This window comes from Serinus canaria, chromosome 18, assembly GCF_022539315.1.
Source record: "Serinus canaria isolate serCan28SL12 chromosome 18, serCan2020, whole genome shotgun sequence".
Taxonomy (NCBI): domain Eukaryota; kingdom Metazoa; phylum Chordata; class Aves; order Passeriformes; family Fringillidae; genus Serinus; species Serinus canaria.
Genome location: NC_066331.1, coordinates 8,807,558 through 8,835,094, shown reverse-complemented (window position 1 = coordinate 8,835,094; position 27,537 = coordinate 8,807,558). Strand labels below are relative to the sequence as shown.

Below are 27,537 nucleotides of genomic sequence, written 5' to 3'. Positions count from 1 at the left end.
GCTCTCTCCAGGCAGAATTACCCTCCACATCACAACTGTTACATGCCAAACTTGCCTCTTTCTCTAGAATTTTACCACAGCTTGGTTCCAAATTTCCTGTCACCCCTGTGTTTATCCTTCCTTTTTAAGTGTATGAAAACTGAAAATGGAGTGACAGCCCTAAAGTTCTGAGCTAATCTCAAAGTGTAAACAGGGGGAAATGATTCTTAATGAGCCCCAGATGGAACGGTGCATTGTAGAGCACCAGCCTTTCTGAATACAAGCTGTGCCTCTGAACAAAGTGTCTGGAGCTCAGTTTCATTCTATTTTTGTGATAAAAGGTCACAAAAAACACAAACTGAGGAGGTGTCAAAATATCCTTTTGAGCACAGGAGACTGTAGGGCATGTGGAAAGCTCTGAGGTAAATGTAGCTGTTAGGCACTCCCTGATGCAATTTTCCATGTTTCCCTGCCAGAGCACACAAATGTCATTCCATTCAGAAAGGCAAGTGGTTATAATAATGCCTGAGAGGTAAAAGGCCAAGTAGGAATTTGGTTTTTTGGAACGTGAATTAAAATACTCTCAGTCTGTCAAATAAGCTGTCAAGATGCTGTGGGGAAAACTGGGATAAAATACAGGCACTACTGGGGGCTTTTTGTTTGGTTTTGGCTTGATATAGTTAAGGCTGTACAGAGATCAATATTTGATCTAAAAAGCAGAGAAAAAGTGGTGGAGCCTGTGATTAATTACACTTTATGAGCTGTTTGAAAATTCACCCCATACCCCATGTCTAATTATATTTTCTGCTAGTCTGTTATTAAATATCATTTACAATTTACCACCTCCCTTCCCTTTGCCTTCCCCATCTTCTTTGTTTAACTGCATTTCTCTGTGCCAAGACATTTGGATGAAAGCAACCTTTTGGAGTTTCCTTTAACCTGTTATTTCCTAAACAATAAAATAAATCCTGATGGGCTCTGGGACCTGTAATCAAGGCAAAATGATGGAAAGGCATTTGGGTGAGAGCCAAGAAATGAAGTGACAGATCTGCAGAAAGGGAGACTTAAGAACATCTTGGGTAATCCTGTAGAAAAGCTATTAATAGCTATTTAATTCTTCCCATTCACCAGTTTTAGGCTCCTCTGAGGAATTAGAGGGATTTTTTCTGTCCAACAGTTACCCTGATGGTGCTGACTGCTTTACAGAGTGCTGCAGCCCACTTTTCCTCGATGCCCCTGACCAAAAGGCAGGACCAGGCTTTTTCCCCCTGTGGATTGATGGACTTCTCCTGTCTTGTTTGTCATTGCTGTTTCTTAGAAGTATTTCTTGCATGTATTCATGAAATACTGCTAGATCTCCCATTTTCACCAGTCAGACTTCTCTGCACAGGCTAAATCTCCACTGGTTGTGCTCACAAGGATTTGCCACCTCTGCCAGAGTGCCTGTGAGCTGGGACAGGGCAGGGAGTCAGATGGGACTGAGACAAGGGATGGATGAAGAAGCTGGGACTGGTTGATTCTGTGGCAGAATCACTCCCCTCTATTTGGTTTAGCAGCAAGAGGCAGCTTTTATATTGTCTATATGCCTCTGCAGCCCCATGGTGTTTCTGTCCAAGTGAGCAAATGAAAGGATTTCCAGCCTGGAGTGCTGCTCTGAGTCATCCCAGCATGACCTCAGCAGGAGTTCATGGTTACAGCACTCCACAGGGCATCACTTGCATTAAAACTCCTCCAAAAATTGCTGATGGTCCCTCTGGGAATGTAACAAACCCCTCATGGAAACCTCCAGGCTTTGCCCTGGAAAGATCCCTGCTGATGCTCCTCATCCTTACTGATGGTGGAAGTGCAAGAGTTGTAGCCAGAGTTGCTTGTTGGGAGATACTTGAACCTCTTTGGAAAATGCTGAGGTGGCTGCAGTTGGAGCACAGTTTGCTGCCAGGAGTGAGAACAGTGAGCAAGAGAAGGATCATAGATAATTTAGTTAATTCTGAAGAAGGAGTTACTTTAACTCAAGTTAGAGTTCTGTTTGACACCCCATGGTCTGTAAAGAAATCAGTCCCCTCATCAGCACAGCAAGCAGCACCTGCCCAAAATACTGGGTCAGCAGAAACCCTTCCCCTGTTCAGTGGGAATGTGAAAAACTCTGATTTTGCATTTGGCTGGTTAGAGCAGAGCAGGGGCAGTGCTTTACTCTGGGAGCTGTAATTAGCTAATGCCTTTCTGCAGCTGAGGATGTGGGGTTGGGTTTTGCCTATAATATGGAAAATTCTGCATGTAGCCCAGTAACATGTAAACTGTGCAATTTAATTGTATTTCTTCTTGCTGAAAGCTATTGATGTGGTAGCCTATTGCTGAAATGCTGGGTTAGTAATTGATACTTTTAGCTCTGGATATTAATTTTCAAAAAATCCATTCAAATATCCCTTTAGTGGTTAAACAGCTTTCTCTTTCAGAGCTGTGTTGTTTCACAAAGATTCCTGGTGTTTAAAACACCATCTGGATCCAATAATAGATCTCAGCTGGGAAGGAACTCTTGTGTTGCAGCAAACTTACACGCTCAAGAGCCGTAGGAAGTCCCATCCCTGCAGGATCCATAACACAGGCAACATCTTTCCTCTGAAAAATGCATGGCAGTGCTGCTCCTTTGTAATGTGAGAGGCCACTGCTGAGCAGTGCAAGGCACCTGCTCCTTCCTAGGCCTGAGTGCACTTTATTCCACAGAGTTTCTGCCAGTTAATTAAAGCAAAAGAGCCCTTGGAACCAAAGAGTGTTTTTTGAAAGATCCTTTTACTTTACTTAAATATACATATTAACAGTTGTCTTGAATAATGTAAATGCTTATCCAAAAGAGAAGAAACTGCTGAGGTGTGACATAATCATAGATCTGTATCAAAATCTGGCTCCTGCAGCAAGCTGATATCTGCTGCACTTGTGCCCTGAGACATGGTCTAGTGTGTGATGGGAAAAGAGAAAAAGGTTTGAACTTTTCTGCTGCCTCAGTATTTCCCTTCAAGTCCACAAGAAGGAAAATATAGAAAGGGCTACAAAATAAATGGAAAGAAATTGATTTTGTGTTTTTCTTGTCTTCTTGGTGACTGGGGTTGCTGGCTGCTACTCCAGCTTCTCCCAGATTTCTTTTGTGGCTTTCAAAGCAGGTTCACATAAAGCATAAATTGTGTGAGCTTGTCTAAAAGTTTTCTTCTGCTCTTAAACCAGAAGTCAGACAAAGTCTACAAGGACAACCAATAGCTGCAGATGAGCTGCCCTTAGTGAGCAGAATCCATTGAATCCAGAATGTGGGAGCATGGCCCAAGCCAGTGTCACACACGAACCAGAGTGAGGGCAGGAGCTGCAGAGTCAGAGCTTGATTGGATTCTGATTCCTCCCGAGATTCATGTTCAGCTGAGTGGCCTGGAGTTGTTTGCCAGGGTTCAGAGAGTTTTTTGTCTCATTTCTCTTCCACTCCCACACCCCTCTGGCTACTCAGCCTGGTGAGGATGAGAAACAGTCACTGAACTCTATTGCCCTCATTACTAGAGGGCCAGTCCAGAACTTTAATTAGAGAATCTCATTTTCTTAATTATGGAAGAAACTCAGAAGCTGTAGTAATAGGGGAAATTTACAATTTTTTTTTTTTTAACTTGTACTCTTATTATTTTTCTGTGTTGAAATAGAATGGTTAAAATTGAAGTTGAGGTTTATGACCTGGTTATTCATGTGTCATACTGTCTACAGAAACAAATGTAATTTAATCTCTCTACCTTCTTTTCCTTTAAAATTTTGTCATTTTATCTTTCAGCTTTTTGTTGTTGCTACACTTAAATGTTTTCTTTGACCCAGCTGGTTTTATAAAAGGGAGCTTTTTAGTCTGCTAAAAACCATGTGACCTTTCAAGCACAGTATTGAAGGGAAGAAATACCTGTATTTGCACATGAAATAATGAAATGTTCTAGTATTTCAAGAACTTGTAGCTTTGCAAAACATAAATAAATGCTACTTTTTTAATCTTCTGTGGAGGACTTTAAAGGTGGGTTTGTGCTTTCATATGCCACAAAATTGAGTGCTATGAGCCATCTAATTTCCCTTCTGACACTGCATCATTTATATGAAGATTCTCTGATTTTTAAGTGGAAAATGTTGAAATGATTGTGAAATCCCTCATTTTTCCTGGAGCTGCTAGATCCACAATTGCAGGAACTTTTATCCTGTTGTGTTTTCAGCAGCAGTGGGTGCAATCCCATAAGGATGAATGTACCATGGAAGGAAATTTCAAGAAAAATAAAAAAACATTTTCAGATGTTGCCTCATTCTGAGGTTGCCTTTATTGCAGCTTTTATTGAAGTCTGTCATTATGGGGCCTGAGTCACCTTTCCTAAGTAGAGACCAGTATTTGTATGACAGCCAGAGAAGGGAGAATTCCAGTAAAATGAGAAAAAACCCCTCTCAACTCACTGATCCTTTGCAGTACAAACTATTTGGTTACATGGAACTTTAGGCTGCACAAACTGTTTAGCAGCTGGGTTTCTCTTGGATTCACCTGCACCAAGCTTGAGATCCCTGTCACAATGAGATCATGTTGGTTTTTCCACCTCTGCCCTTGCACTTCATTTTTAAATAGCACTGCTCATTCAGCAGCATTAGCTGCATTTATCTCATGACCCATTAGAGAAACTCATTGGGACATACACAAATAATAGTATAGAATCAGAGATGGGCTTGGGTTGGAGCTTAAAGATCTTTTTGTTTCACCTCCAGGACACTTTCAGGTTGCTCCAAGCCCCATCCAACCTGGCCTTGGGGAGTCCACACCCTCCCTGGGCAACAGCAAATTTGTATTTATGAGTAACAATTTTATTGAGCCATATTCATTTGGCAGAGAAATAAAACATCTTGAGATGTAACTGAAGACTGATCTAGGAACTGTTCTCTGTTGCAGGGTGTCCCAGAGGATTTGTTGTTTTTTTATGAGCATCTCCAGAAGGGTGGGGGAGTCTTTCGAGTGAACTGCTGCCTCCTGCTGTACCGGTACCACCCCCAGGCTGCCACTCACTCTGTCCTAGAGTAAGCTGTGCTTTCCAGGAGAATCTCAAAGCTGGTTTTATCTTGGGTCATCAGCAGCAAAGATGGTGAAACTGCATTGGGGTTTTTATTTAGGATTTTTAATATGTAAAAATGTCATTTTCATGTTTTTTGACGTATGAACTGTAATGTAAAAAAAATAGTTTGGAAGTGTTACAGCCTAATTTCAAAATCAACTGCCTCAATATTTAAAAGGTAAACAGAAACTTGTAATACCAACAAAAACGGTCTTTAAAAAACAAAAAAAAGAACCAGACCAAAACCAAACCTTTAATCTGATAATATGCTGCCTTTACATATATTATTTTCTTATTTTAAAGGGTCTAAACCACCTAAATCAGACAATGAGGTTTGAAAAATGCCTGAGGATGTTTAGGAGTAATTATCTCAGGTGCTTCCTTGTAAGCTGCTTTTGTTGCCTGCTGCCTTTCCCGGGCTGCCCAGCCCCTAAAGGAGGTGTTAAATTGCTGATTCCTCAACATGCTGCAAGCTGAGCCAAAGCTGTTCCCTTCTCTTGTGCACTGACATTAATAAAACATTACATGGGTTGTACTGTCCTTTAGGAATCCCGTGCCAGAATCACAGTGGTAATTAAGTGAACTGTTTCCTTACTGATTAATGATATCAGTACATTTTTCAGTCAGTCCTGGTTTTAGGGCTTTGTAGAACTGACCAGTAAAACTGAATATTCCTAGGTCCATTTTCTGTATTTCTGCACATCCCTGTATTGCTGCACATAGTGTGCAGTCCCATAAATAGCCCCCTGATGGTTAATGTCACTGTAGATCTCCATAAATGTGAATATCTACATAAAATCATTTAACTATGGAAAGGTCGTTCAAGCAAATAGTACAGATGATTTTGATTTTGCAAACAAGCATGAGATGAATTATTTTCCCTTTTATTCATGTTGAAATGTAAAGATTTGGTGTTTTTTCCTCTTGTACTGTGTGATCCTTTTGGCAGTTCATGACCAACTTTTCAGCCACGCATTATGGGACACTAAAAACTCTTGGAAGCCTTTTGCTTCTATCTGTGGGAAAGCATCTAATTCTTGGAAATTAATTTGTTTTGAATTTACTGCAAGCTGTTGCTTATTCAGATCTCCAAGGCTGTGTGGCACAAGCACCCTGAATTACAGCATCCTGGGGGAATGTGGAAATGCTGTGAGCTCTTTCAGATGTGCAGGGTGCCTGTCCAAATTGGCGCCTTTCTTGTCTCGTTCTAAGAAATCAGGAGAGCTGCTCTTCCTCTTGGCTTCCTGCTGGTACTACTGGGGATGATATTTGGTGTGGCTTTCCAAACATGAGGTTGTGCAACAGCTCCTTGTCCTGGCTCATTCCCTTGTTTGTTGCCCGAGTTCTGAAGGGTTGCCCAGTGTTTGTGTCTGGAGACCGAAGTGCACATTGAGCAAAAAGAGATTGATGGACTCATCACAAAGGTTTAAGTTTATAATCCAAATTGAGTCTTGCCTAATTTGCCTCTTGGTCATTCCACCTTATTTAATGCACCTTCTGGGTTTTCTAGAAGCCTTTTTCTTTACATGGTGTGTTTTGTTGAGCAGTTTTCTGTGGTGTTTTGCTTTTTGCCATTGGCCCGGGTCATCTTTAAATTTTTAGTCAGCCTAGACTTGGATTTGGAAGTAGTAACTCACCAGCCAAATTAATATCTTGTCTGAGATCAAAATGATGTTTGTAGGAAAGTTGATTTTTTTTTTTTTAACACTAAATGCCTGGGCTCAGTCTTAAAAACCCCATAGCAGGCCATTTTTATACAAAGGTGCATCCTTCATTCTTTCCAGCAAAGACAACAGTCCCTCGTAGCCTGTGATGGTTTCAGTTTATGTGGGTGTCTTTCAGAACCTTCCAGGGGGAAAGAAGCCTCACTGCATTTTCAGACTTCCTAAAATATGTGTAAAACTGCTTGGCAAGTGACATTTGGTTCTTTTGTTTTTTATTTAGTATGTATAATTGTAAACACTCATGTGCTTTAGGTCATTTCCTATGATTAGTATCCTTCTGGAACACATCTCTGGAGTTGAGAATATCTGTGAAGCAGGAAACTAAATCTTATTTGCATTCTCCCTTACCCTGGAGGCATCAGTCTGCATTATTAAATGTTTTGGGTGTGTGACAGAATCTGCATGAAGTTCAGTGTCTGTATTTAGATTTCATTGGGTGCATGCAGAAATATGAATGTTCTCATCGTCATTTCATCCAAAGTCTGTGATGGATACCTGCTGGATTTTGAGAAACTTCTCTCAGCTAGGAATTCACAACACAAAATCCCACTTTTCATATCTCTTGGATCTAAATCACTTTATTTGGTGTTGTACCCTAGGGTTGTGTGTAGTCAGTGCTTCACAACCACATTAAATTGCTGTGAGACCACAGCAGAGCTGGCTTTAGAGTGAGGATACTGGAGTAAGAAAGTCTATGTATAATAAAAACATGTTAAAATTCATAGATTATTATCTTGCCAAAGGGGAGAGAAAGGAACTGTATGTGCAACAATACCTCACTGGGAGATGAAAGTGAGCTTGGAGTGAGGTGAGCAATAAAAAATTGCACTTGTCTTTAGGTAGTGCAGCTCATGAAGACAGGTGGTTGGGGCATGCACCTAATCCTTGGAGCAGTTTGCAAGTTTTTAGTCAAGACAGATTTAATATATATGGGAAAGAAGGTTTGTACCTTCAGTCTTAAGATCTGAGCAATTCCCTTTTACACAGAAAAGGTGAAGTGCACCTTCAGTAATTTCATTTCCCTGTGCTCAGAATGAGCATGATACTGCTCTGCAGAAATAAACAGAATTACATAATCTATTGAAAACATCTGGTTTCAGGCACTGGAGGCTTCCAGTGTCATCTGAGCGAGGAGGACCAGGCATTAGTGTGAAACGCACATTTGGCAGTTCCAGAGGTGCTCTGAGGCCAGGTCTTGGATCTGTGGTGAGCACAGGAATGCCTCCTTCATTTCCTGCACAAATATACACAGCCAAAAATAGGCAGGAGAGAGGAATAACATACTCCTGTAGAGCTGAAATTAAGATGAGGTCAACTGCATTTTTATCTTCTATGCTTGCATTTGGCACTTCAATTAAACATGGAAACTAATGACCTCATTAGATTCTTGAAAAGTAAATGCCATTAACATTGATAGTCTCTGTCTCTCTTAATAAGCCTTTCATGAAAAATAGGCCACAATGCAAACCATGCCTCAGCTAATGACCCATGACCTGAAAATGAACCCAGACATTAATAGAACCTATTAACAGTGTAAATGTAATAACTCAGTGGGACGATATAGTCCAGCAATTAATAAGTTCACATGAAGTTCAACAGAACAACAACAGCAAAAAAATCAGTTTATTCACCAGGATGGCCAAGGTTCAAACAGGATTTATTTCTGAATTTCCTGTGGATGGTAAAAGGGCCTTGAATTCTGCATGCAACACTGGCTGTAAGGGATCTGCTTTTCCAGCTCTCACTGTGATGATGTTGTTCTCTGGTTTATCCATCAGGTGAGGTGCACCTCTCATCCAGAGCTCTCTCACCCTGCCATCAATAAAAGGGCCCTGGAAGAGGATGCTCACTTGGGCAGCTCCTCTTCCTGCCTGGTGTTACCTGAGCACTGTGCAGGGCCAGCACAGAGAGAAAAGGTCAGATTTATGGATCTATAGTATTTCTGTGGATGGCAATCCATGCCTAAAATTCCAGTACTGTTCAGGATATTGGGCTTGTGTTTCTGCATTGCTCAAGTACTTGTACATCTGTCTTTGCTCTGTGCATTCACTTATGTGGCCTCACTGGGGGAAGGAGGGGAAAGGCAGTGCAGCAATATGGCGAGGTTTGACTGAGCTCAGACATTAAATCATGTTGCTTTTATTGTCACATTATCTTTCATTTCAAAATAGGAGTAGAGCAGATGTTTCTTGACTCCTGTATTCAGTCAGTAGGTCACCACACATTTTTAACAGAGCTCCATTGTTGCATTACTTGGGTGGATGGTCTGGTAATAACTACTTGGGGATGAGGAACACACGGTGTAGTCATTCTCACCCTCTGCATGAATACCCTCGTTTCACTCCTGCAGGATCTTGGCTCCTCTTCTTCCTCCCAGGCTCCATAACTGATGAGCATTGAGGGGCCAAGGGCAAGTGAGATCTTAGGAAAATGATCTAAGCCTCAAGAATGACATTTCGAGTAGAAATACTCCTAGCATTTCTTTTACAAAGTTGTGACAACAAAATGAAAGGAATGGGGGAAACAATGTATTTTAAGATTTGGGGTCAAGAAAGAGCGTGAGGATATGGGAACAAATTTGTACATTGAGAAGAATTGTGTCCCACCTTCTGGCTGAGGAAAATCTTGTGAACTGAATACAGGCTTGGATGTGGAAAGGCTGCTGCAAATTGCTTACTCTAATCTTTTGTGAGGTGGGTAGGAAAAGCTGTCTTGATTTGGAGTGATGCAGAGCAATAATACCTCCTAGGTTTTGCTGGTAGCTGTGAATATGTAATAAAGCATAATCTGAAAATAGCTGTGAGAATCATCTCTGAGTAGTGGTTTGTACAACTTCTGGATGGTTTCAGGCATTTTCTGTAATTACCCTTTGCACGTTGCTGCAGCTCCTGTCTGCTGCACCTGCACTGGCTGGTGAAGGATGGGAAAATGGCATTCCCTTATCCCTCCAGGCAGGAATCCCAGTTATCTCTCCTGGAAACATCAAAAAAAAAAGTGGCAACTTAGGTGAACCGGAAACCTGAAGGGAATAACCGAAACTCTCTCCTTTGACACCTGTAAGCTCCCTTCTGCCTCAGCCTGTGGGATTGTTTGTGCAGAGGGAGTTCTCACAAAGATGAAGCCTGTGAGTGTCACTCTAAAGTCTCCCCTCAGTTCTGTGTTTATCTGGTATCTCAGCTTGCACTGCTAAAAGATTTCAGGGTTAACTCAAGACTTCAAAGTGTTTGGTAGAACTTAATTTTTTCATTGAAAACACACAGTATGGAGGTGTGAGTATCACTGTGATATTTTATGAAAAATCCCTTTGCCAGGATTTTTCTCCTGAGAAGCTGAGAAGCCTCAGAAAAGAAACGTAAACAATAATTATCTGATTGCTTGGAATGTGCTTTGGAGGTGGCTCACCAACAGGTGCATCTTTAATTGGTTATTATTAATGACCAATCCCAGCCAGCTGTGTCAGACTCTCTGGTCAGTCACTGGTTTTTATTATCACTCTTGTTCAGCCTTCTGATGTCTCCTTTCTTTTTCTTTAGTATAGTTTTAGTATATAATTTTCTTTTAATATAATATCATATCATGACATAATAAATCAGCCTTCTGAGAACTTGGAGTCAGTTCTCATCTCTCACCTTATCCTGGGGACCCACAGCACCACAACAATGTGAGCTTCAAATGCTTTTCTGTGGGCATTGTCACAAGAATGCCTCCATAGTGAAGCCAGCAAAGCATCCCAACTGCTGGGTATGTTGTCTTTGTTTTTACAACCCACAGTACTTATTTAAGAAAGTTTTTTATTGTTGTTAAATGAAACTGTCTGACAATGTTCTTGTGGTTGAACAACAGCCCAATTAATTTGGAGTTTAATGTCTTTCATACCCTTTTATTTCAGGGTGCAGTTCTCTCACAAGCTTTTCCCAGTTGCTTTTCCAGGTTAACATTGATAGGTGAGATAAATCAGTAAATTTGCTGCAGTCTGAAATCTTCATGGGTGATTAACAGCTCTGATTGAATTTTACCTCAGTAGGGCACTGAGGCTCTCATGGCCTAGACAGCAACCACAACTGTCTGGAAGAACCAACACTGCTGTGCTGGGACCTCCATCCCATGAAATAAAAACATCTTTTAGAAGCTTGGTGTTTGCACTGCACCTAGAAATTAGTTACAGGTTCTTTGCATGCCTTGTAAGGCTGCCTGGTTTTATACTTTAGTTTCCTAAGTGTTGTAAACTCAAGTGGAAAAGAAACTTGCCAGTGCCACTCAAGCCAACAGAACAGATTCTGAAGTTCCTTTGGAATGTAATATGGTGTTATCCTTCAGAAGTCACATTTCAAAGGAAAATCACTTTTAAAAGCTTTCCATTTATGTGCAAAGCAATAATCTTCCTTTTTAGAATGATGCAGAAATCCTAAGATGTCTAGTAAAGTGATCCTGGAAAAATACTTGACCTTCATATTTTGTTCCTTAAACTTTCCTTTGGGACTGCAGTGTGCTCTCATGAACATGGAAAGAGGCAAGTGTCAAAGGATGCCAGCAGCAGTTAAAGCTTTGCAGCAGGAATGCATCTTGTGGTTGCATTAGAAGAGATTTTTGATCAAATCCAAAATTCTCTTTCCCCCCATTAGTTGAAATGCTGGTGCAGAGCCATCACCCTTGGAACTGTGAGGAAATTCTGTTTGTGCTCGGGGTCTTTTCCAAGTTATCAGAGCAGGATCAGTGATGAAGTGCTGAGCAGGATCTGGCTGTGCTGAAGTGAAGTGGGGTCACTGGGTCCTATGAGGGTTTTGTGGTCTTCAGAACATAACTGGGGCTGTGAAGGAATGATGCAAATAAGAAAATGGAAAACTTCACTTGAAGATTGCCTTAAACTAGGAGACACCACTAGGGGTTCATCAGAATTGCCTGGGAAAGAAAGTTACAGCTCAAGGTGCCTTGTTCAAGAGATGGATGTTAGGAAGATTCATTTGTCAAATTGAGGAAATCAATTTATTCTCTCTAGGAAACTGTTTAATAATCTGAGCTGGGTTCCTAGTTAATGAATATTAAATTAATGCTGGAAGTAAAGCAGATGTTTTTAACAGCAGGCACTTTTCTTTAATCCATGATAAATGTTGTAGTCTTAAATATTACATTGAAGGGTAGAACACACACACTCAAAAAAAGCTGTAGTTGTCCAAGTGGATTTTCCAGTTGGGAGAAGTGGACCATGAACAAACTGCTTTCCTTGGCTTTGTTTTCTCTTTCTGAGAACCTGTCTTGACCTTGTTGAAGATGTCAGCAGCTCTTCAGTACCTAAGGCTATTGGATGGTCCCTTGCTGGGGATGGTTCCAGAGCCATGGGATTTGTCATTTGGTATTGGTGTCACCCTTGTTTACCTCAACCACTTGGCTTAATTCTGTTGTGGAAGTTATCCCAAAGATGAAGACTTCAAGGTGTAATTGCACACAGACATCTGCCAGCTTGCTTTTTTTCCTAAAGCATGTTTTAAAAAGTTCTATGAGGCCTACTCCTTTTTAAAAGGCAAAAACAATCCCACTGCTTTTTGTTCCTAGAAATGCAGATTCTTACGAAAGTTGCCTTCAAATAAAGGGATAGGCACATTTGTGTCATTACCAAATCATACTTGGGCACTTTTACAGTTATATCTGTCTTATCTGGTCTGAAAAGTGTGTGTGTGTGCAGGCTGGTCAGTGTGAGGGGTGAAATGAGGTGGTTGGTGTGGGACAGTGAGTGTTGCTGGGGGTGTCACTGACTCAGAGCTCTGACAGCCACGTGCTGGAGCCTTGAGCCAAATCCACACTGCAAATGCATTTATGCTGTGGTGCTGGGGGTGAGCTGGGCTTCTAAATCTCTGAGGTTCCAGCTGCACATCAGAGCATGGAGAGAATGAGCCCATGGGCAGAGGGGACAGGAGCTCAGCTTGGGTTTAGGAGATGCTTTGCCTGTGTCACTGCAGGTTCCAGGGCAGCTCATGGGTGAGCACGGGTGTTGGAAGGGTTGAACTTCATTACCACAGCTGCAGCTTTTCATATTCTTGTGATCTGGGAGGCTTCTTGAAATTACAAATTGTTTAGCTACTGCTTCCTATCTATCCAAATGGTTTTTGTCTGAGAACTTCCACAGAATTTCTTTTCTGTGTTTCCCTCAGAAATTTTCAGTCTAATGTTCTGATGTGATTTTTTGATTATTATTATTATATGAATCCCTTTGGTCAGGTTTACCTGTAGGTGAGTGTGTACATGTGCACATAGCTCTATAATAATGTGAAAACATTTTAGGGGTCAAAATCTGCCCTTTTTCCAACTCTCCAGGGAAACCATCTGGAATCACCGAGTCAGGTTCCTTGAGGACAGAGTCCTGAGCTCCTGGACATCATTCACCATTTGGAATGCTGGCAAGCAAGGCAAGAAGCTCTACAGAAGCTTGTCACCAGCTAATCAGAAAAAGGTGAGCTGGAAAGTGACATTTGTACAAACCCACTTCTTCATGTGCCCCGTGATGCTGCTGATCTAACCCAGCAAAATTCTCATAAGATGTTTTGTCCCCAGAGTACCAGTTGATAATTAATATAAATTGGGGCAGTTCTCAACATTCTGTGTGATGTATTTCTTCATTTAAAATGCCATGATATTTTGTTTAGAGCTTATGGTGGGCAGGGAGAGCAGGAAATGCACCTTGTTGGTGCTCAGCACAGCAGTAGGTGAGACACAGCTGTAGTAGGCAGGTACTCAGGGTGAGTAGAGCAACTCTTTGTTTGGGTTGTAGGGTGCTGAACTGCCTTGTCCAGGGTCATCCATAGCTGTGTAATATTTGCCCAGTTCCAAAGTGGATACTGGACACGGCCCTGGTCACTGTGAGTCCCTTTGGAAAGGGATTGATTGCCAAAAAGGATTTGATTGCCAAAAAAAGGGTTTGGTGTGGGCTGAAAGGGTGAGCAGAAACTGCTGGACATGGCTGTCCCAGGCACAGTCAGCTGAAAATGCTGGGGTTTGGCAGTGGCAGATATTTCTCAGGATAGATTTGTCCAAGAGTCTAAATACTTTATTTTTATAGCTTTTTCTTGTGTGCAATAACTTTGTGTTAGATAAAGGCTTTAGGGCTAATGTCAAATGGCTGTTTCTTATAAAGAACCACAGAACATTCATTTTATTGCTGCATGTGTTTTTCTTTTCTTAAGAATATGGATGGGAAGACAAAATGACAAATACATATAAAAACCTGATTAATGTTGTCGCCCTCAGACCACACACGTATAAAAAAAATAGAAGACATTTGTATACACACAGTTAGAATTACTGAATAGGCATGGGAGACTCTCAGATAGCAAATGTACAAAGCAAAAACTGAACTGAATTTCCTGCTTGATATTCCAGTGCCATTCCAGTGCCATCCCTCAGTCATTGCCATCACGTGGCAGTGGGTGAGCTGGATAAAAAGATATTAAATAAATCAGTTGTTTCATTCAGGGAGGACAAACCTGTCCATTAAATGTGATTTTTTTATTTATTGATTTATCATGACAGTTATATTCTGTATAGTATTTCATTGTTATATATATAATCATAATGACAATAATATTTTATTTATATATATTAAAATCTATAAAAGTATAAAGCCAACTAAAATTAAGTTTAGACAGAATATAGCTGTCTAAATTCAATGTTAGTTGGTTTTATATTTTAGGTCAGTTTAGGCTCCTGAGATTTCACCCATGCTTTGTTTGTCTGCATACTTTCACTGAGATGCAGAATTTCATCAGATGACTTTGGGTGGACTGTGGAGTCACTGCAGGGCTGTTTTCTCAACTGGCACCAATACCTGCAGAAAATTTGGGACACAAACTCCTGGGATAAATAATAACACTCCCAAAAATACCCCTACTACACACAGCTTGTATTATTTTGTAATTTTGAAACAAACCTGGACTCTACTAAATCCTCAGGAAGAGAATTAAATCATTTGAACTGTCAGGCTTAGGGTGTGTAAGAAAACATCTTTTTCAAGAACAAAAGGATGTTTCTAGTATTTTTAGAACCTGCTAAACAAGCAATTGCATTTCTTCTGCTGATGGGGTCTTTGTGGGATGTTGAAAAGCCCAGCTCTGCCCTGTGCCAAAGAGTTTTGTTTCTTAGAAAACAAAATTCAGGCAATTCCAGGAAGCAGCAGTCTGTCTATGTTCATACTCACTAACAAATTACTACTTTAGTTTGTTTGGGAAACAGTGTGACTGTGAGCTGTGGTTGTGTTAAAAGACAAAAGGACACCTCAGCAATTCTCCCTTTTCCCTCAGCCATCTGTACACTGAATATTAAAATGATGCTTTGTCTCCAGAGGAGTCAGGCAAAAATCCAAGGCTCACTATTTTTGCTAAACAGCAACACACGAAAAAAATTATTCCACTAGTAGGGGTTTTTTTTATGAATTAATTACCATGATCTCAGTATTCTTAGGGAAATTCTGCTTCCTGGCTGTCCCCTTCTTGATTCACACTGCTGACAGTGGTTCAGTATTAGCATTTCTGCAAGAATGAAGTCAAACAGGCCTTTTTTTGTTTAAAACACATCCGTTGTGTCTATAATTTGCAGCTGAAGATGGAAACCAAATGTTTTTTGGGATGCTCCATGTGCCTGGAGGGTTTCTGAGCTGTCTTGTCTGCTCTTTTATTCTCCATCAGACTTCAGCTAAAAGGAGAACTTCAGCATTAACATTTCGTGTCATTTCCGATGGCTGAAAATAGAGTTCATGGAAAAGCAGGGAAAAGGACCAAAGGAGCATCAGCTCATTAGTGGGCTGGAAACAGTGCCTGTACACAGCCAGGCCATGCCATCCCTCTGGGACAGCCCTGTCTGCTGGTGGCAAACAGAAGAAGTCTTTTGAAGGCCCTTTTCCCTGGCTCGTTGAGCATTTCAAATCATCCATTGGGTTCCCTCTGCCTTTTTCCGAGAGCAGCATCACCAAACCTTGTGTTGCAGCTCTGGTCCTTCAGCTCACCCCCAGAGCCAAGAAATGTTCAAATTAACCAGTCTGAGAGTGTGTGAGAGGCACTCCCAGAGCCTGGAGTGGGAACATGGAAATCAAAGAAACATGAGTAAAGGGTAGAATGTTCCACCCACTTCCCCAGCGGAATGGCAAGGTGAAAGCAAGTTAAAAGCCTCCAGAACAAGGAGAGAGGTGAAATTTGAAAGTTTCAGTGAAATCCAACTATAAAACCCCCTAAAATGACATGGGGTAAACCAAGGCTTCATTTTGGACTGTAGTGAATGCTGCTTGGCCAGGAAAACTCCCTGCTCTCTCCACGTGGGAGGCAGTGCTTTTTGCAAGCTCTTTGTCAGCCCAGGCTGTGCACACCCAGGAGTGCCTGGCATCACTCAGATTTCCTCTGCAGGATGAGCCTCTGGCAGTGAGGTCCCACACCTGAAGGCAGGTGTGTGTTGTACATAACAAGGGAAATGTTTTATAGCCAGTGTTCAGCAGCTGATTTTGCATGTTGGATTCTGGTGTTTAAATTCTCCACTGATTTTGTAGTGGGTATGTGCAGAAGGGGGAAGCTGCTGCTGTTTTCAGTGGACTGGTGTCTAAATGGAATAATGAAATGGGGTTTAAAGATACCCACAGCTTCTGTCCTGGCTGGAGTGCTAAAGAGGTGAAATAAAAGCAGCTCCTGGCACAGAAAATCACTCAGGTTGTGACTGGTGCTCGCTGGTTCCATGGCATGGCAGAAGCTGTTCATGCCCCTGTTTTTTTCACTAGCTGTATCCATTTGAACTTGCATTGTAATGCTTTCAGTTGCTTTGTTTTGACATGAATGGCCAAAATGGATTTTGCTTTTGCAGAGATGTATATTAACATGCTCCTGAGGTTTTCTACAAGCTTCAGTGAAAGAATTATAAATAGAAGAATTAACAGGGTTCACTAGAAGTTTAAAACAGATGTGGGATTCCATGAGATGGGGAGGGAATGCAGCAGGGAGATCTGCTCAGAAGGATTTTGCAGGTTGTCTCTTTGGAGGTGACTCTGAGGACACCAGCTGATGTTAGGAGGGAGAAGTCCCAGTGTGCAGGTGACCATTTCTTGAAAGGGTTTTCCAGTTTTCTCTCAGGTTCTACTCAGTTCCTCACTCTCCCATGTGGAACTTGCCTCTCATGTCCTTCCAGACCTGAGAATGGGCTGGTTTCAGGTTGTTGCATTCTGTAAATGGCTGTTACAAACCACAGGTGAAAACAAGAAGGGGGAATAAAACCCTGTGGAGATCACTCACCATTAAAGGACATCATTAAGCTGATGAAACCTTTCAGTTTGTCCATGATGAAATCTGAGTGGAATGGGAAGTGTGAGCAAACACTGTCTGCAGTGCCCAACCAGTCCCACAGGAAACAACAATTAAATTCTTGTGCAAGCCCAGCAGAGCTCCAGCAGGGCAGGCAGGCAGTCCCAGCTGCACCCAAGGCACCCTTCTGCCACTGCTGCTCCTCCTGTGACTTCCCTGCTGTGCACTGGAGGAGGATGTGCTGCCATTAATCTCCTTTCCCCAGGGAGGTCTGATAGCCCCAGCCTGGCCCTGCAGAGCCCCTGTGTTTATTAGGAAGAGGCAGAAAAGGGCTTTTATCATCCTCAAACGTGCTTCCCCCTAGCAGAGTTAATATCTTATCTTTAGAGCAATGTAAACTTTCTCTTAGGAGGGAGAAGATTTCTCCTTTTCCCCTTACACCACTCTTAGTGGAAGTTGCAATCCATTTTTACAAAAATGACTTTCAGTAGTTCCTTAGCTTGCCTCTAGCAGAGACCCAGCTGTCTCCTCCAGTTTTGAGCTGAGAGAATTAGCAGTGCTCTTTCCTTTGGAAATTTTGTAACTGTGCACATTTTTATACAAGTGATGTTCAAAATAAAAACATGTAATAATTCATATATTTTATGAAGTGTCATCTGAGGACCCAGTGGTATCATACTGCCAGAGGTATTGCCAAAGAGTAATTTTGCTAAAAGGAGAGGGGGGGAAAAAAGCAAATTGAGACTCCTTTATGGCTTTGTAATTCATGGTTTCTCACAGGGAGACAGGAGTTCCTGTGTGGATAGATGTTCTTCCCAAAAGCTACAAGAAAGAAGGCCATTAATGCAGGAAAATAAATAGGTGTCCCTGGGTTTATCCTGATAGTGTATAAAGTAAATAACTCCCAAAAGCCTGATGCCCTGATGGGATAAACAACTGTGCCTAAGTCCTGTATTTAGAGTCCAAACCCAGCTTTGCTTTAATTGGAAAATAAATAGTGTGTGTCAGAAAAAGAGTTGCCTTACGTTTTGGCCACCCACATGGTGTGCAGGCTGCAGAAAAATCACCCATTCAAGTCTGACCTGTTTTGTACTACTGTAAATTCCAGGTCTGGGCTGCCTGAGCCCATTGGGAATTGCACAGGGAAATACAAAAAGGGTTGGAGCTCTTTCCATCCAAAAGGGAAATCTGTCACAGGCTCACCTGTGTTCTGTTTTCACTGAGGGGTTTGTGTGGGGGTGTTCTGGGGGCTGGGAAAGGGCAGAGTTTTCTACACCCAGAAATTGGAGTGATGGAGTGAGGGAGGGTTGGAATTAATGGCAATTTAGTGATTCCAGAAGTGTCTTTGCAGAGAGATTGTTTCCAAGGGGATGCAGTGACAGGACAAGGAGAAATGGTTTTAAACTGACAGAGATTGGGATTAGATATTGGGAAGAAATTGATTCATGCTGAGAAGTCCAGGCACCACTCAGGGGTTTCTGTTAACTGGGTTATACCACACTGAGGGTGAACAGTGAGACTTCCCAGCACAGATCTTGCAGCTGAATTCTCAGTTACTGACAAACAAGTGTAAATAGAATTTCACTTTACCTCATGTCATAAATTTTGCTGGTTTATTTTGGTTTTTATTATCTATAAGAGCATAATCAGCTCCAAAAATAGCTTCATTTATTGGACAGTAAAGGAACATATTGGACTTTGTTCCTAGAACTCTGTTGGGTTGACATTGAAGGCATATCTTGCTAAATATTGTTTATTATGATCACAGCATCCAGGACAGTAAAACACAAGTGGCAGAACTGAGATTTGCTGAACACTGGAGAATTTTAAAGGTGGTTAACACAGAATGAAGAGAATACAGCCAGGGATTTCTCTTCCCCCAGTGACTTGTACTGGTTCCCTTCATGTACACACATATTTCTATCTCTGTGTGTGTACACATCCACACCATCTGATTTTCCAGCCACCCCAAAGCATTGCAGTGGGCATGGAAATAGGGCCAGGGAGGTAAAGTGGATTTATCTGTGAAGGAGCTGCTTGTGTGTGTCAATCTAACCCAGCTGCAGCAGCCACAAACACCTTGTACAATCTCCAGCACCGTCCTGAATTCCCTCCTTCCCTTCTGTTCCCCCTCCAGCTCTGACACAGGGTTCATGTGTTTGTGGAATCCCTGCATCAGAGCAAATCCTGGCTGTGCTCCTGATGTGATTCCCCACTCACAGCCCCACAGTGGAAATTCTGTATTTCCTTAATGGTCTGGTCTTCCTTTGGTGCCTGTTTTGTCTTCTCCAGGTCTCCCTGTGTCCCTCTAAGGGGTTCCAAGGACTGTCCCTGCCCACCCCCTCCAGTTTATCCCCTCATTTCTGATCACTGGTGCTTTGCAGCCTTATCTGCAGTCCCTTGATACTTTTGTTTGCATTCTCTTGCCAGTGATGTTTAATGAAGGAAGTGATATTATGGTATTAGAAAAACCCTCAACACAAACAGAATGAGGTCACTTTAGGTAAAAGAGAACCATCTTAAATCACAGGAAGAAAATGTGTGAGAGAGATTTTAGACACGGAAAGCCAGCCAGCCTTTTCAGCCTTCTCTAACTTAATAAATTAATAAACAGCTGTTTGGCTTTTCAGATTTTCTCAGCAGTAAGTGTTGGTAATCAATTTTTAATGCAGCAATTAAAAAGATATGAAAGCTGCTATCCAGCTTTCACCAGAATAATTGATTTCTGTATGACCTTAACTATCTCAAGTGTTCTGCTTCAGCATAAGAGCTCCATGTAGATAATGTGAATAGATCCAGTGGAAGTCAGAGGAAAACATAGCCATGTTTATTTTAAAAAGTCTTCCAAAATGTTCCTGCCAACCTAGTGGCTCTCAAAAATAAGGCCACTGTGTATTTTAGATGGCAGGCATTTCTTCTGACTGCATATTTATGAGGAATGCAAATAAAAACCCACCTGAGATATCTGGCACCTAGGGCTGCAGATAATGCTTTCGTAACTCCAGTGAGAATAAGCAGAGTGAAGCAGTAATTATTTGTGTTTAAGCATCAGATCTGCTGAGCTTTTCTGTTGAAATCCAAGTCCATACCATAGGAATGCCCAGATTTGGTGTGCTGTGCCCTGGAATCGAGGCTGGGACTGCAGAGCACCCAGAGCAGAGGTCCTGAGGTGTCTGGGGGTACATCCCATGCCTGGGGTGGACAGGAAGAGAGAGGCTTTTATTGCACCTCAGGCTGGGTTTTAGTGGAAGTGCCAAAATGAGGAAATTGGTCTCTGGGATGAGTTGACTCCCTGGGGATGGGGTTGGTGCTGTTCCCTTGTGCACTCAGTGACTTAGATCAGAATGTGCTCACAGACACAGAATTTTCTCCACTCTTGAGATACACCAGAAAGAATTTAATCAGGCTTTAAGCTCCAGAGGAGGTCCAGGGTGCTCTGCCCTACTCCTGTGTCCATCCCCATGCCTGCAGCTCTGCTCACAGCTCCATTACAGGTGAAATGGGGCTACTGAAACATTCTGCTGCTGTTTTCCAGGTAACTGCATTTTGTGATGTCGATGGAAAGAAAATAACCAAAGGATTCTACACTTATGAGGAATCTGAGGTGAGTTGTAAGCACTCTTGCATTGTTTATTGTGCTCTAGAAGTGTCCTGGGGAATGTGATGAAGGAATTTGTCACTGATCCTGTTTGTTGTATAGCAGCTCACTTTGGTAAAGAGGCCATGGCAGAAGATTGGAGGGCTGGGAATGGACACTGGAATGCAAAGTGGAGCCAGGACTGTCAGCTTCACACTCAGTAAAGTCAGTTTAGATAGACAAAAATACTTCTTCTGAAAGGATCCTGATGATGGGGTAAAACAGTTTTCACTGACAGCTGTGTCTTCTAAATGGGAGTAGAATTTGGTTTATGGTGGATAAAAGGAAGGAACCCTCAAAATTAAAAGTTTTCCAACAAGTTATTGTGTGGATCAAATTACCCTGAGTTTGCCAGGTCCTTGTATCTGATGGGAGTGGGACTGAGGGAAGGAGGGACAGGAGGAACAGGAGAGCCCCTCCTCAGGTACAGCTTGGAGGAACTGTACAATTCCAAACTGGGAAAACACTGAGTGTCTGAACTGCATGGAAACAATTGGGATCAGCATTTCAGGAATACTGAGGCCTCAGTGCTCAGCAGCTCAGTAATGCTGTCAGCATGACTGACACACATCCTGGGCATTGGTCTTCCTAAAACAAACCCATTTTCTCAGCTCAGCTGTGAAGTTTGTACTGCAGCTGTTGTGAACTCTCAGAAAATCCTGCAGCTTGCATCATGGTGAAGTCCCAGCTGAGCTTTAGCCCTTGAACAGCTCCCAGCAGGATGGAGAGATCCTCCTCTGTCTCTGCCCTTGTGCCTGTTCTGATGCTGTCTGAGGGCACAGGGATGGATGCAGTTCACTAAAATGGCAAAAAATTACCCACAAAAAGAGGAACAGTTTGTTATGGGACAAGCCATTGAAGCTGCACACATTGCCATCAGATGGAACTGTTTGGGAAAGGGCTGGAAGTAGAACTTGGAGGTGAGGAGGGAGCAGTGGAGCAGTGAGAGCTGCTCCAAATTCAGATTTGGTGGAACTTCACACAAAGGCACTGAAACACAGGCAGAGAATGAGCAAGGTCTCTTCAGCATCACAGCTCAACACATTTTTTTCCCCTTTGAGAGTTTAGCAGCTCCTAAAACCAAGCTGGCAAGTAACCTGAGTGCTTCTGTACCCCTTCCTCCTGCAGGAGAGACCAAAACCAAAAATTCCTGTGTGTCACTTCAGGGATGCAACTCCACCCTTCATCATCTGTGTCAAGCTGGTGAGTCCCACCTTTGGCCTCAGCAGCAGCAGCAGCATTTGCTCCTCAGGAAAATGAGTTTCTAGTCACTGGAAGTGCCTTTTCCCAGAAGCTTTTGCTCTGCAGTTGAATGGCTTTTTAAATCAAACTGATTGTGCAGGGTATTTTGGGATTTAAATCAGCAGTATTGGTAAAATTAAGAATTAGGAAAGGGACAGCTTCTGTGAAGGACCTGGGTCTGTTTTACTTCCCAGCCCAATACCAAACACACCCCAATGAGCACATGCACTCAGCCTGCTTTGGGCCAGGTATTTTGCAGCCCCATGTATGGCAAAGGCTTTGTTTTTAAATCAGACCTTAAAAACCATTTTGTTTGGCCCTGCCAGTTCTGAAGCATCTTCTCCATCTGCCTGTGGTAACTTATTTCAACTGCTTTCATTGCCCTGATAATATAATTAGATGATAACCAGCAGTTCTTCTGCTCTTATAACACAGAAGCTTTAAAATAGAAAATACAATGTATTTGCTATTTTTATTGTTTTTTACAGTGCTAAAAAGTAATAAAAACCCTCTGACAGCAACTAAAACCTGACACTGTAATGCTGTGCTGGTCTCTGCAGGGATGGATCAGCTGGATCTCCTCTCCTCTGCCCCTAACTTGGCACTCCCAGCTCCTGATCAGCTCTGGGCTCAGCACTCAGGGCTGGAAAGGCACACTGGGAGTGCCTTGGGGCATTATCCTCTACTCCTGCTTGATAAACTCTTGGAGCAGCAGTACTGTTACAAGTCAGTGAATTTTTCATACTGCACAGAACAGTGGGTGGAAGTCCCCAGACAAAACATCTGTGCAACCTGTTCTGAAGCACATTGAATCTGGGGAGCCCTTACAGGGAGAATATTATACAACATCTTGTCTGCAAACTCTGCTCTCTCATTTCAGCTGGGATTTCAGCCTATTTTTCCCCTCATGGCCACTTTCTGCTTGCTGACTCTTTACCAGCCTAAGTTCCTCACCATTTTCTGAAGGTGGAAGTTGCTCTCAGGGGCTTTTCTGGCTTTTATTTTGCTGTTCATGGCAGGGGATTATTTTTCCTTTTAATACAGACAAAACCTGCATGTTCCTTTGCAGCTCTGAGAGGATGATTTTGCAGATTAGATGTGTTTATTAAGTGGGCTGTTACAAGAAATGATTCTCTGGGCCATGTACTTGGAGCAGCATTGGCTCATTTATTTTTTCAGGCAGTTCCTCCCTTGTGAGCACTGGCATGGCTTTGGTAGCAGAGCAAATCCTTCTGGAAGAAGCAGGCATCCTCTGCTCTCTGCTCATTTTAGAAAGGCTTCACAGACAGCTGGAGCTGGAATTCTGCTCTCTGTGTGTGAGTTTTTGTTGAAGAGAATGAAAGTGTGGCTTTAGCTGCTCAGGGCCACTTCACCCAAGGGTTTGTGCTCCCTGTGTGCTCTTGCTTGGAGGTAAAAGCAAAATGCTTGGAAATGCTGTTTTGTGCCCTGCCTTGGCTTGGATTCCAATGGCTGGGAATGAAAGGGATTTTTATTTTTCTGTCACAGCAATTAAACAAGTTTGATTGTATAAAGTTTTCAGAAAATTTGTAGTTACATCTCTTGTACAGCCCTGCCTGGCTTTTCCTGTGCTCTGGGAATGAAAGATTTGTCTTTAACTCTCCCACTTAATTTAGCATCTGGTCTCTTATGTATTTTTTTAAACCCTCTATAAAGCAGGTTATTTTTTTTCCAACTCCTTCAATTCCAGTTTCAGTGGGATTCCCTTTCTGTAACTTCCCATCCTAAACATTCACAGCTAAAACTTCACTCTTGCTGTTCTGGGCCCACCACACAAACATTAATTTTTGGGGGTTTTTTGGAGACATTCCTTAAGATCAGTAATTCAGGACTGCAGGAAGTGCTCAGGAATGCTGAAGTTGCCCTGTTTGCTTAATGACATCACTGAGGCTGCTCAAGGACCAAATGTAGCCAGTTCCTGTCCTGATAACTTGACTGGGTTAAAGGAAACACCTTTAACTCTGCAGAGCACTTCATCTCCTGGATGAAGGGCTGGTTTTATCAGACAACCTAATCAGTGCTCAGAGGCCACCCAAAGCACTTGTTTTGTCCAACTCACTGCCTTGGTCCCTTTTCTGCCAATGTCTGAGCTGGCAAAGAGAGCAGAGCTGGGCTGAGCAGCCTTGGTGAGCTCCAGAGCAGCACAGCCCAGGCAGGAGCTGTCTGATATCCCCCCACACTGATCTGAACACTACATTTTCAAAATACCCTGAAGTTTTGAGTAGGAACTTTCCTGAACCTTGGTTTATTTTAGTTCTGCAAATGGGACTTTCTCCTGTGGCCTAAAGAATCAGTAACCCAAACCTGCTACAGCCTGAAATGAGTGTGAGTTCATTTTCTTCTTCCTCCCTTGCAGGACTTGACAGGGGGAGCCTTTGAAGCAAACCTGGCCACGCTGAACCTGAAGGAGGGCATGGATTATTATCACTTCAACTAAAGCAAGGTGAGCAGTGCTATGAAATGTGCTGCTCCCTGTGTGTCTGGCTGCAGGAAAACCAAATTTAGAGCTTTTTAGTCATTTGGGCTTTGTTAATTTAATCTTTGGGCTGAGTAACCCCTTTGTGAGGGAGGTCATGGTTACACCAGGGTAATGCTGTGTGCATTGCTTTTACTGTGCACATCAGTATTGTTACTATTTTTTTTCTCTGTGCATTGCTTTTACTGTGCACATCAGTAATTATTATTATTATTTTTCTCTGTGCATTACTTTTACTGTGCACATCAATAATTGTTACTATTTTTTTTCTCTGTGCATTGCTTTTACTGTGCACATCAGTAATTGTTACTATTTTTTTTACTGGGTGCATTACTAGTTTTACTGTTGCACATGACTCAGTTTGACTGGTAAATTGTGATTAACACTCAGTGAGCTCCACTAATTTCAGCTGCCAGTTCAGCTTGCAGGAATCCTTAAGAAGTGTTGAATAATTTCATTTATAATTACTTCAAAACCAGAGTCTGAGCCCCCCAGGTTGGAAGTGAACACCTGCACTTTGCAGCATTTACTTCACAGAGAAACTGCCTTGGGTTTAGCTTCTCTGCCTGATTTTTTCCTTCCTTTCCCATTTGTAGAGGTGGCAGAACACACACCCAGCCACTGTTCTACTGTTGGGACAGTGGGATTTAATTACAGCCATAAAATAACAGTGTCATTGCAATAGGATGTGGCCTCCCCATCACATTGATCTCACTAAAGATCAATTTCAGAGCTATTGCATTTTGTAGAGGGTAAGAAATTATCCCCTGGATTCCTGGCAGCTGCTTGAAGAACAGACTCACCTTCTTCAAAACTGAATTTACCAGAAAAACAATTTCTCTGAGTTAGTTACATAAAGAGCTGTTGAGAGAGGCTTTGCCATCAGCTGAAGTGAAACTTGGATTTTTGGTTTAACTCTGATAGGAATGACAAACTTTTCCACAGGGACACTTGGGGATGATTTCAGTATCACTGAGTGTTGCCATTCTCACCTCTGAAAAAGAAATCCTGAAGAGATCAGTGCAGCAGGTCAGGTTTAATTCTTGGTGTGTGTACAGGTTCAGTCAGGGGAGTACAAAGCCCTGCCACCAGACAAGTCAGTGTGACACAGCATGACAAGAACCTGCCAGACAGCAACACTAAAAACTGAAAGAAGGAATTTCTGTCTTCCTGGGGCACATGGGTGCTGTCAGACAGGCTCTGCCTCTCCTGCCCAGCAGGGCAGTGCTCAGCTCTGCTGAGATCCAGGGTCAGGATGGATCAGGATGCCACAGCTCAGCCTCTTCCCACCTCAGGAGCCACCCAGGAGAGCCCAGCATCCAGGGCCTGCTCCTGCTCATGCTGAACTCTGCCAGGGAGAAAAGAAAAGGAAAAGGAAAAAAGGACAGGTCACATGGAGCAGGCAGTCCCCCTGCTCCCCCCACCTGACACCTTCACCTTGGAATTCCCAGTGAGGGGGAAGTTTTGGGTTGGAAGTGGGAGATTTTGGGGAGTTTTAGACTTGGAACAAACCCCCAACTCCCTGTTTTTCCTGGGAACTGGAGAACCTTGTTTTTTCCAGGAAACAAGGGGGGAAAAAAACCCAAACTCCCCATTTTTCCTGGGAATTTGGGAGATCCCTCCCTCTAAACCTCCCCATTTTCCTCAGGCAGGATTTGGGATCCCAGACCCAAGACCATCCTAGATCCATCCTGGGGGGCTTCAGGCACAACAGGCAGGAGGTAAAATCCCCCCCCCCCCCACCAATTCTCAATTTTTCTGGAGGGAAATTTGGGATTTTGAGCCATTTTTTGGGGGGAACTGCAGCTCTCTAATTAACTAACCCAAACAGAAAAGAAAATATAAAGCTGTAATACTTACTGCTTTTAACCCCAGGGTTTGAACTACCCTCTAACAAGTTTCATTTGTACAAAATTTAAAGGAGTAAGTTAGAAAGTATTGATTTCAGCTGAAGCCAACTTCATTCTCCTTTTTATCCTGCCATGCTTGGCCTCCCCTCTGGTTTCTCCCACTGCTGGGAGCAGCACTGGGGACAGGGGGACAGCTGGGACAGGGGGACAGCCCCTCCTCCTCAGTGGCACCCTGAGCTGCAGGCTCAGCTCTGTGCTGAGTGTTACACTGACTGTTTGTTTATGTGCAGGGCAGCAAGAGGTAAAGTTCCAAACTGAGCACAAAACATCCAGATCCCACCTGTACCAGCTCCCTCAGAGATACCTGCATGTGTACTTGGATATTTCTTATTTTCTTTATCCTGTTCTCTCCTAAAGTATCAGTCTTCTCTCAGCCTTCAATAATTAAGGATTAAAAGGAGGGGTTTTTTTTAATCAGAGAGTTTATCTTGTAAGATCTCTCATTTTGAGCATAACCTTTCTCTTACTTGATTAAAAAACTTTTAAAAGCAACCCTCAGGTCAGTTTTTGTTCTGAAAAACAACTCCTTGCTGGGCAGGAGGTTCAGACTCTTGTTTTCCAGAATTATAAAAATGTTAGCTGAGGTTTCTTACAATTGTACTAAAAGCAGATGGTAAAAACTGGAAAATGAGTGAAGACACTGCTGTGAGGCAGCAGGAGGTCTTTGAAGGGTATTCATGGGGTCCTAAGTATGAGTCTTTAAAGAAAGAGAAATATTTATATATACACACTAACACATATTCCTTAAAACACTAAAAACCTCTTCTAGAACCTCTACCAAAGCAGAAGGTTCTGTACCTGTGAAATTCTGAGCTGGCTGGGCATGTCCAAACTATCTAAAAATACACATTTCTATATATATATATATTTATATATTTATGTATATATGTACACTGCATGGTTTTGTATGCTATTCACCCACAGAGGCAGTGCTGCAATGCTGTGTCTGCACCAGCTCATGTCATCATCTTGCTGCTGAAATGGAGAAATTCCTTCCCCAGGAAGGGCAGAGGAGCAGTGGCTGCACATCTGTGTCTGGAATGCGGCGCTGCCAGCCTGGAATGCTCTCTGGAATGGGGCTGCAAGGGCCTCAGGCAGCAGCTCCAGCCATCCCACGTGTTCTGCAGCTGGCTGGGAACATCCTCAGGGACACCTCCATGAGAAAAGCAGCCCCTGGAGCACATTCCCAC

General features: G+C 42.6%; 2 protein-coding genes across 4 annotated transcripts in view; one reads left to right on the top strand and one right to left on the bottom strand.

Annotated features, from left to right (window-relative positions):
* Positions 1 to 27,534, top strand: part of B3GNTL1 (UDP-GlcNAc:betaGal beta-1,3-N-acetylglucosaminyltransferase like 1) — a 106,318-nt gene extending 78,784 nt beyond the window's left edge. For all 3 annotated transcript variants that reach the window (XM_030232883.2, XM_030232880.2, XM_050981410.1), the window contains 6 exons: positions 4,916 to 5,040; positions 13,109 to 13,244; positions 20,600 to 20,668; positions 21,830 to 21,904; positions 24,318 to 24,404; positions 27,272 to 27,534. In XM_030232883.2, the coding sequence (XP_030088743.1) occupies positions 4,916 to 5,040; positions 13,109 to 13,244; positions 20,600 to 20,668; positions 21,830 to 21,904; positions 24,318 to 24,398 (486 nt within the window). In that variant the 3' untranslated portion in view covers positions 24,399 to 24,404; positions 27,272 to 27,534. The remainder of the gene's footprint in view (positions 1 to 4,915; positions 5,041 to 13,108; positions 13,245 to 20,599; positions 20,669 to 21,829; positions 21,905 to 24,317; positions 24,405 to 27,271) is intronic.
* The window catches only part of TBCD (tubulin folding cofactor D), a 123,642-nt gene continuing 121,559 nt past the window's right edge, over positions 25,455 to 27,537 (bottom strand). Inside the window, exon 40 of the mRNA XM_030232879.2 lies at positions 25,455 to 25,785. Within this exon, the coding sequence (XP_030088739.2) occupies positions 25,774 to 25,785 (12 nt within the window). The 3' untranslated portion in view covers positions 25,455 to 25,773. The remainder of the gene's footprint in view (positions 25,786 to 27,537) is intronic.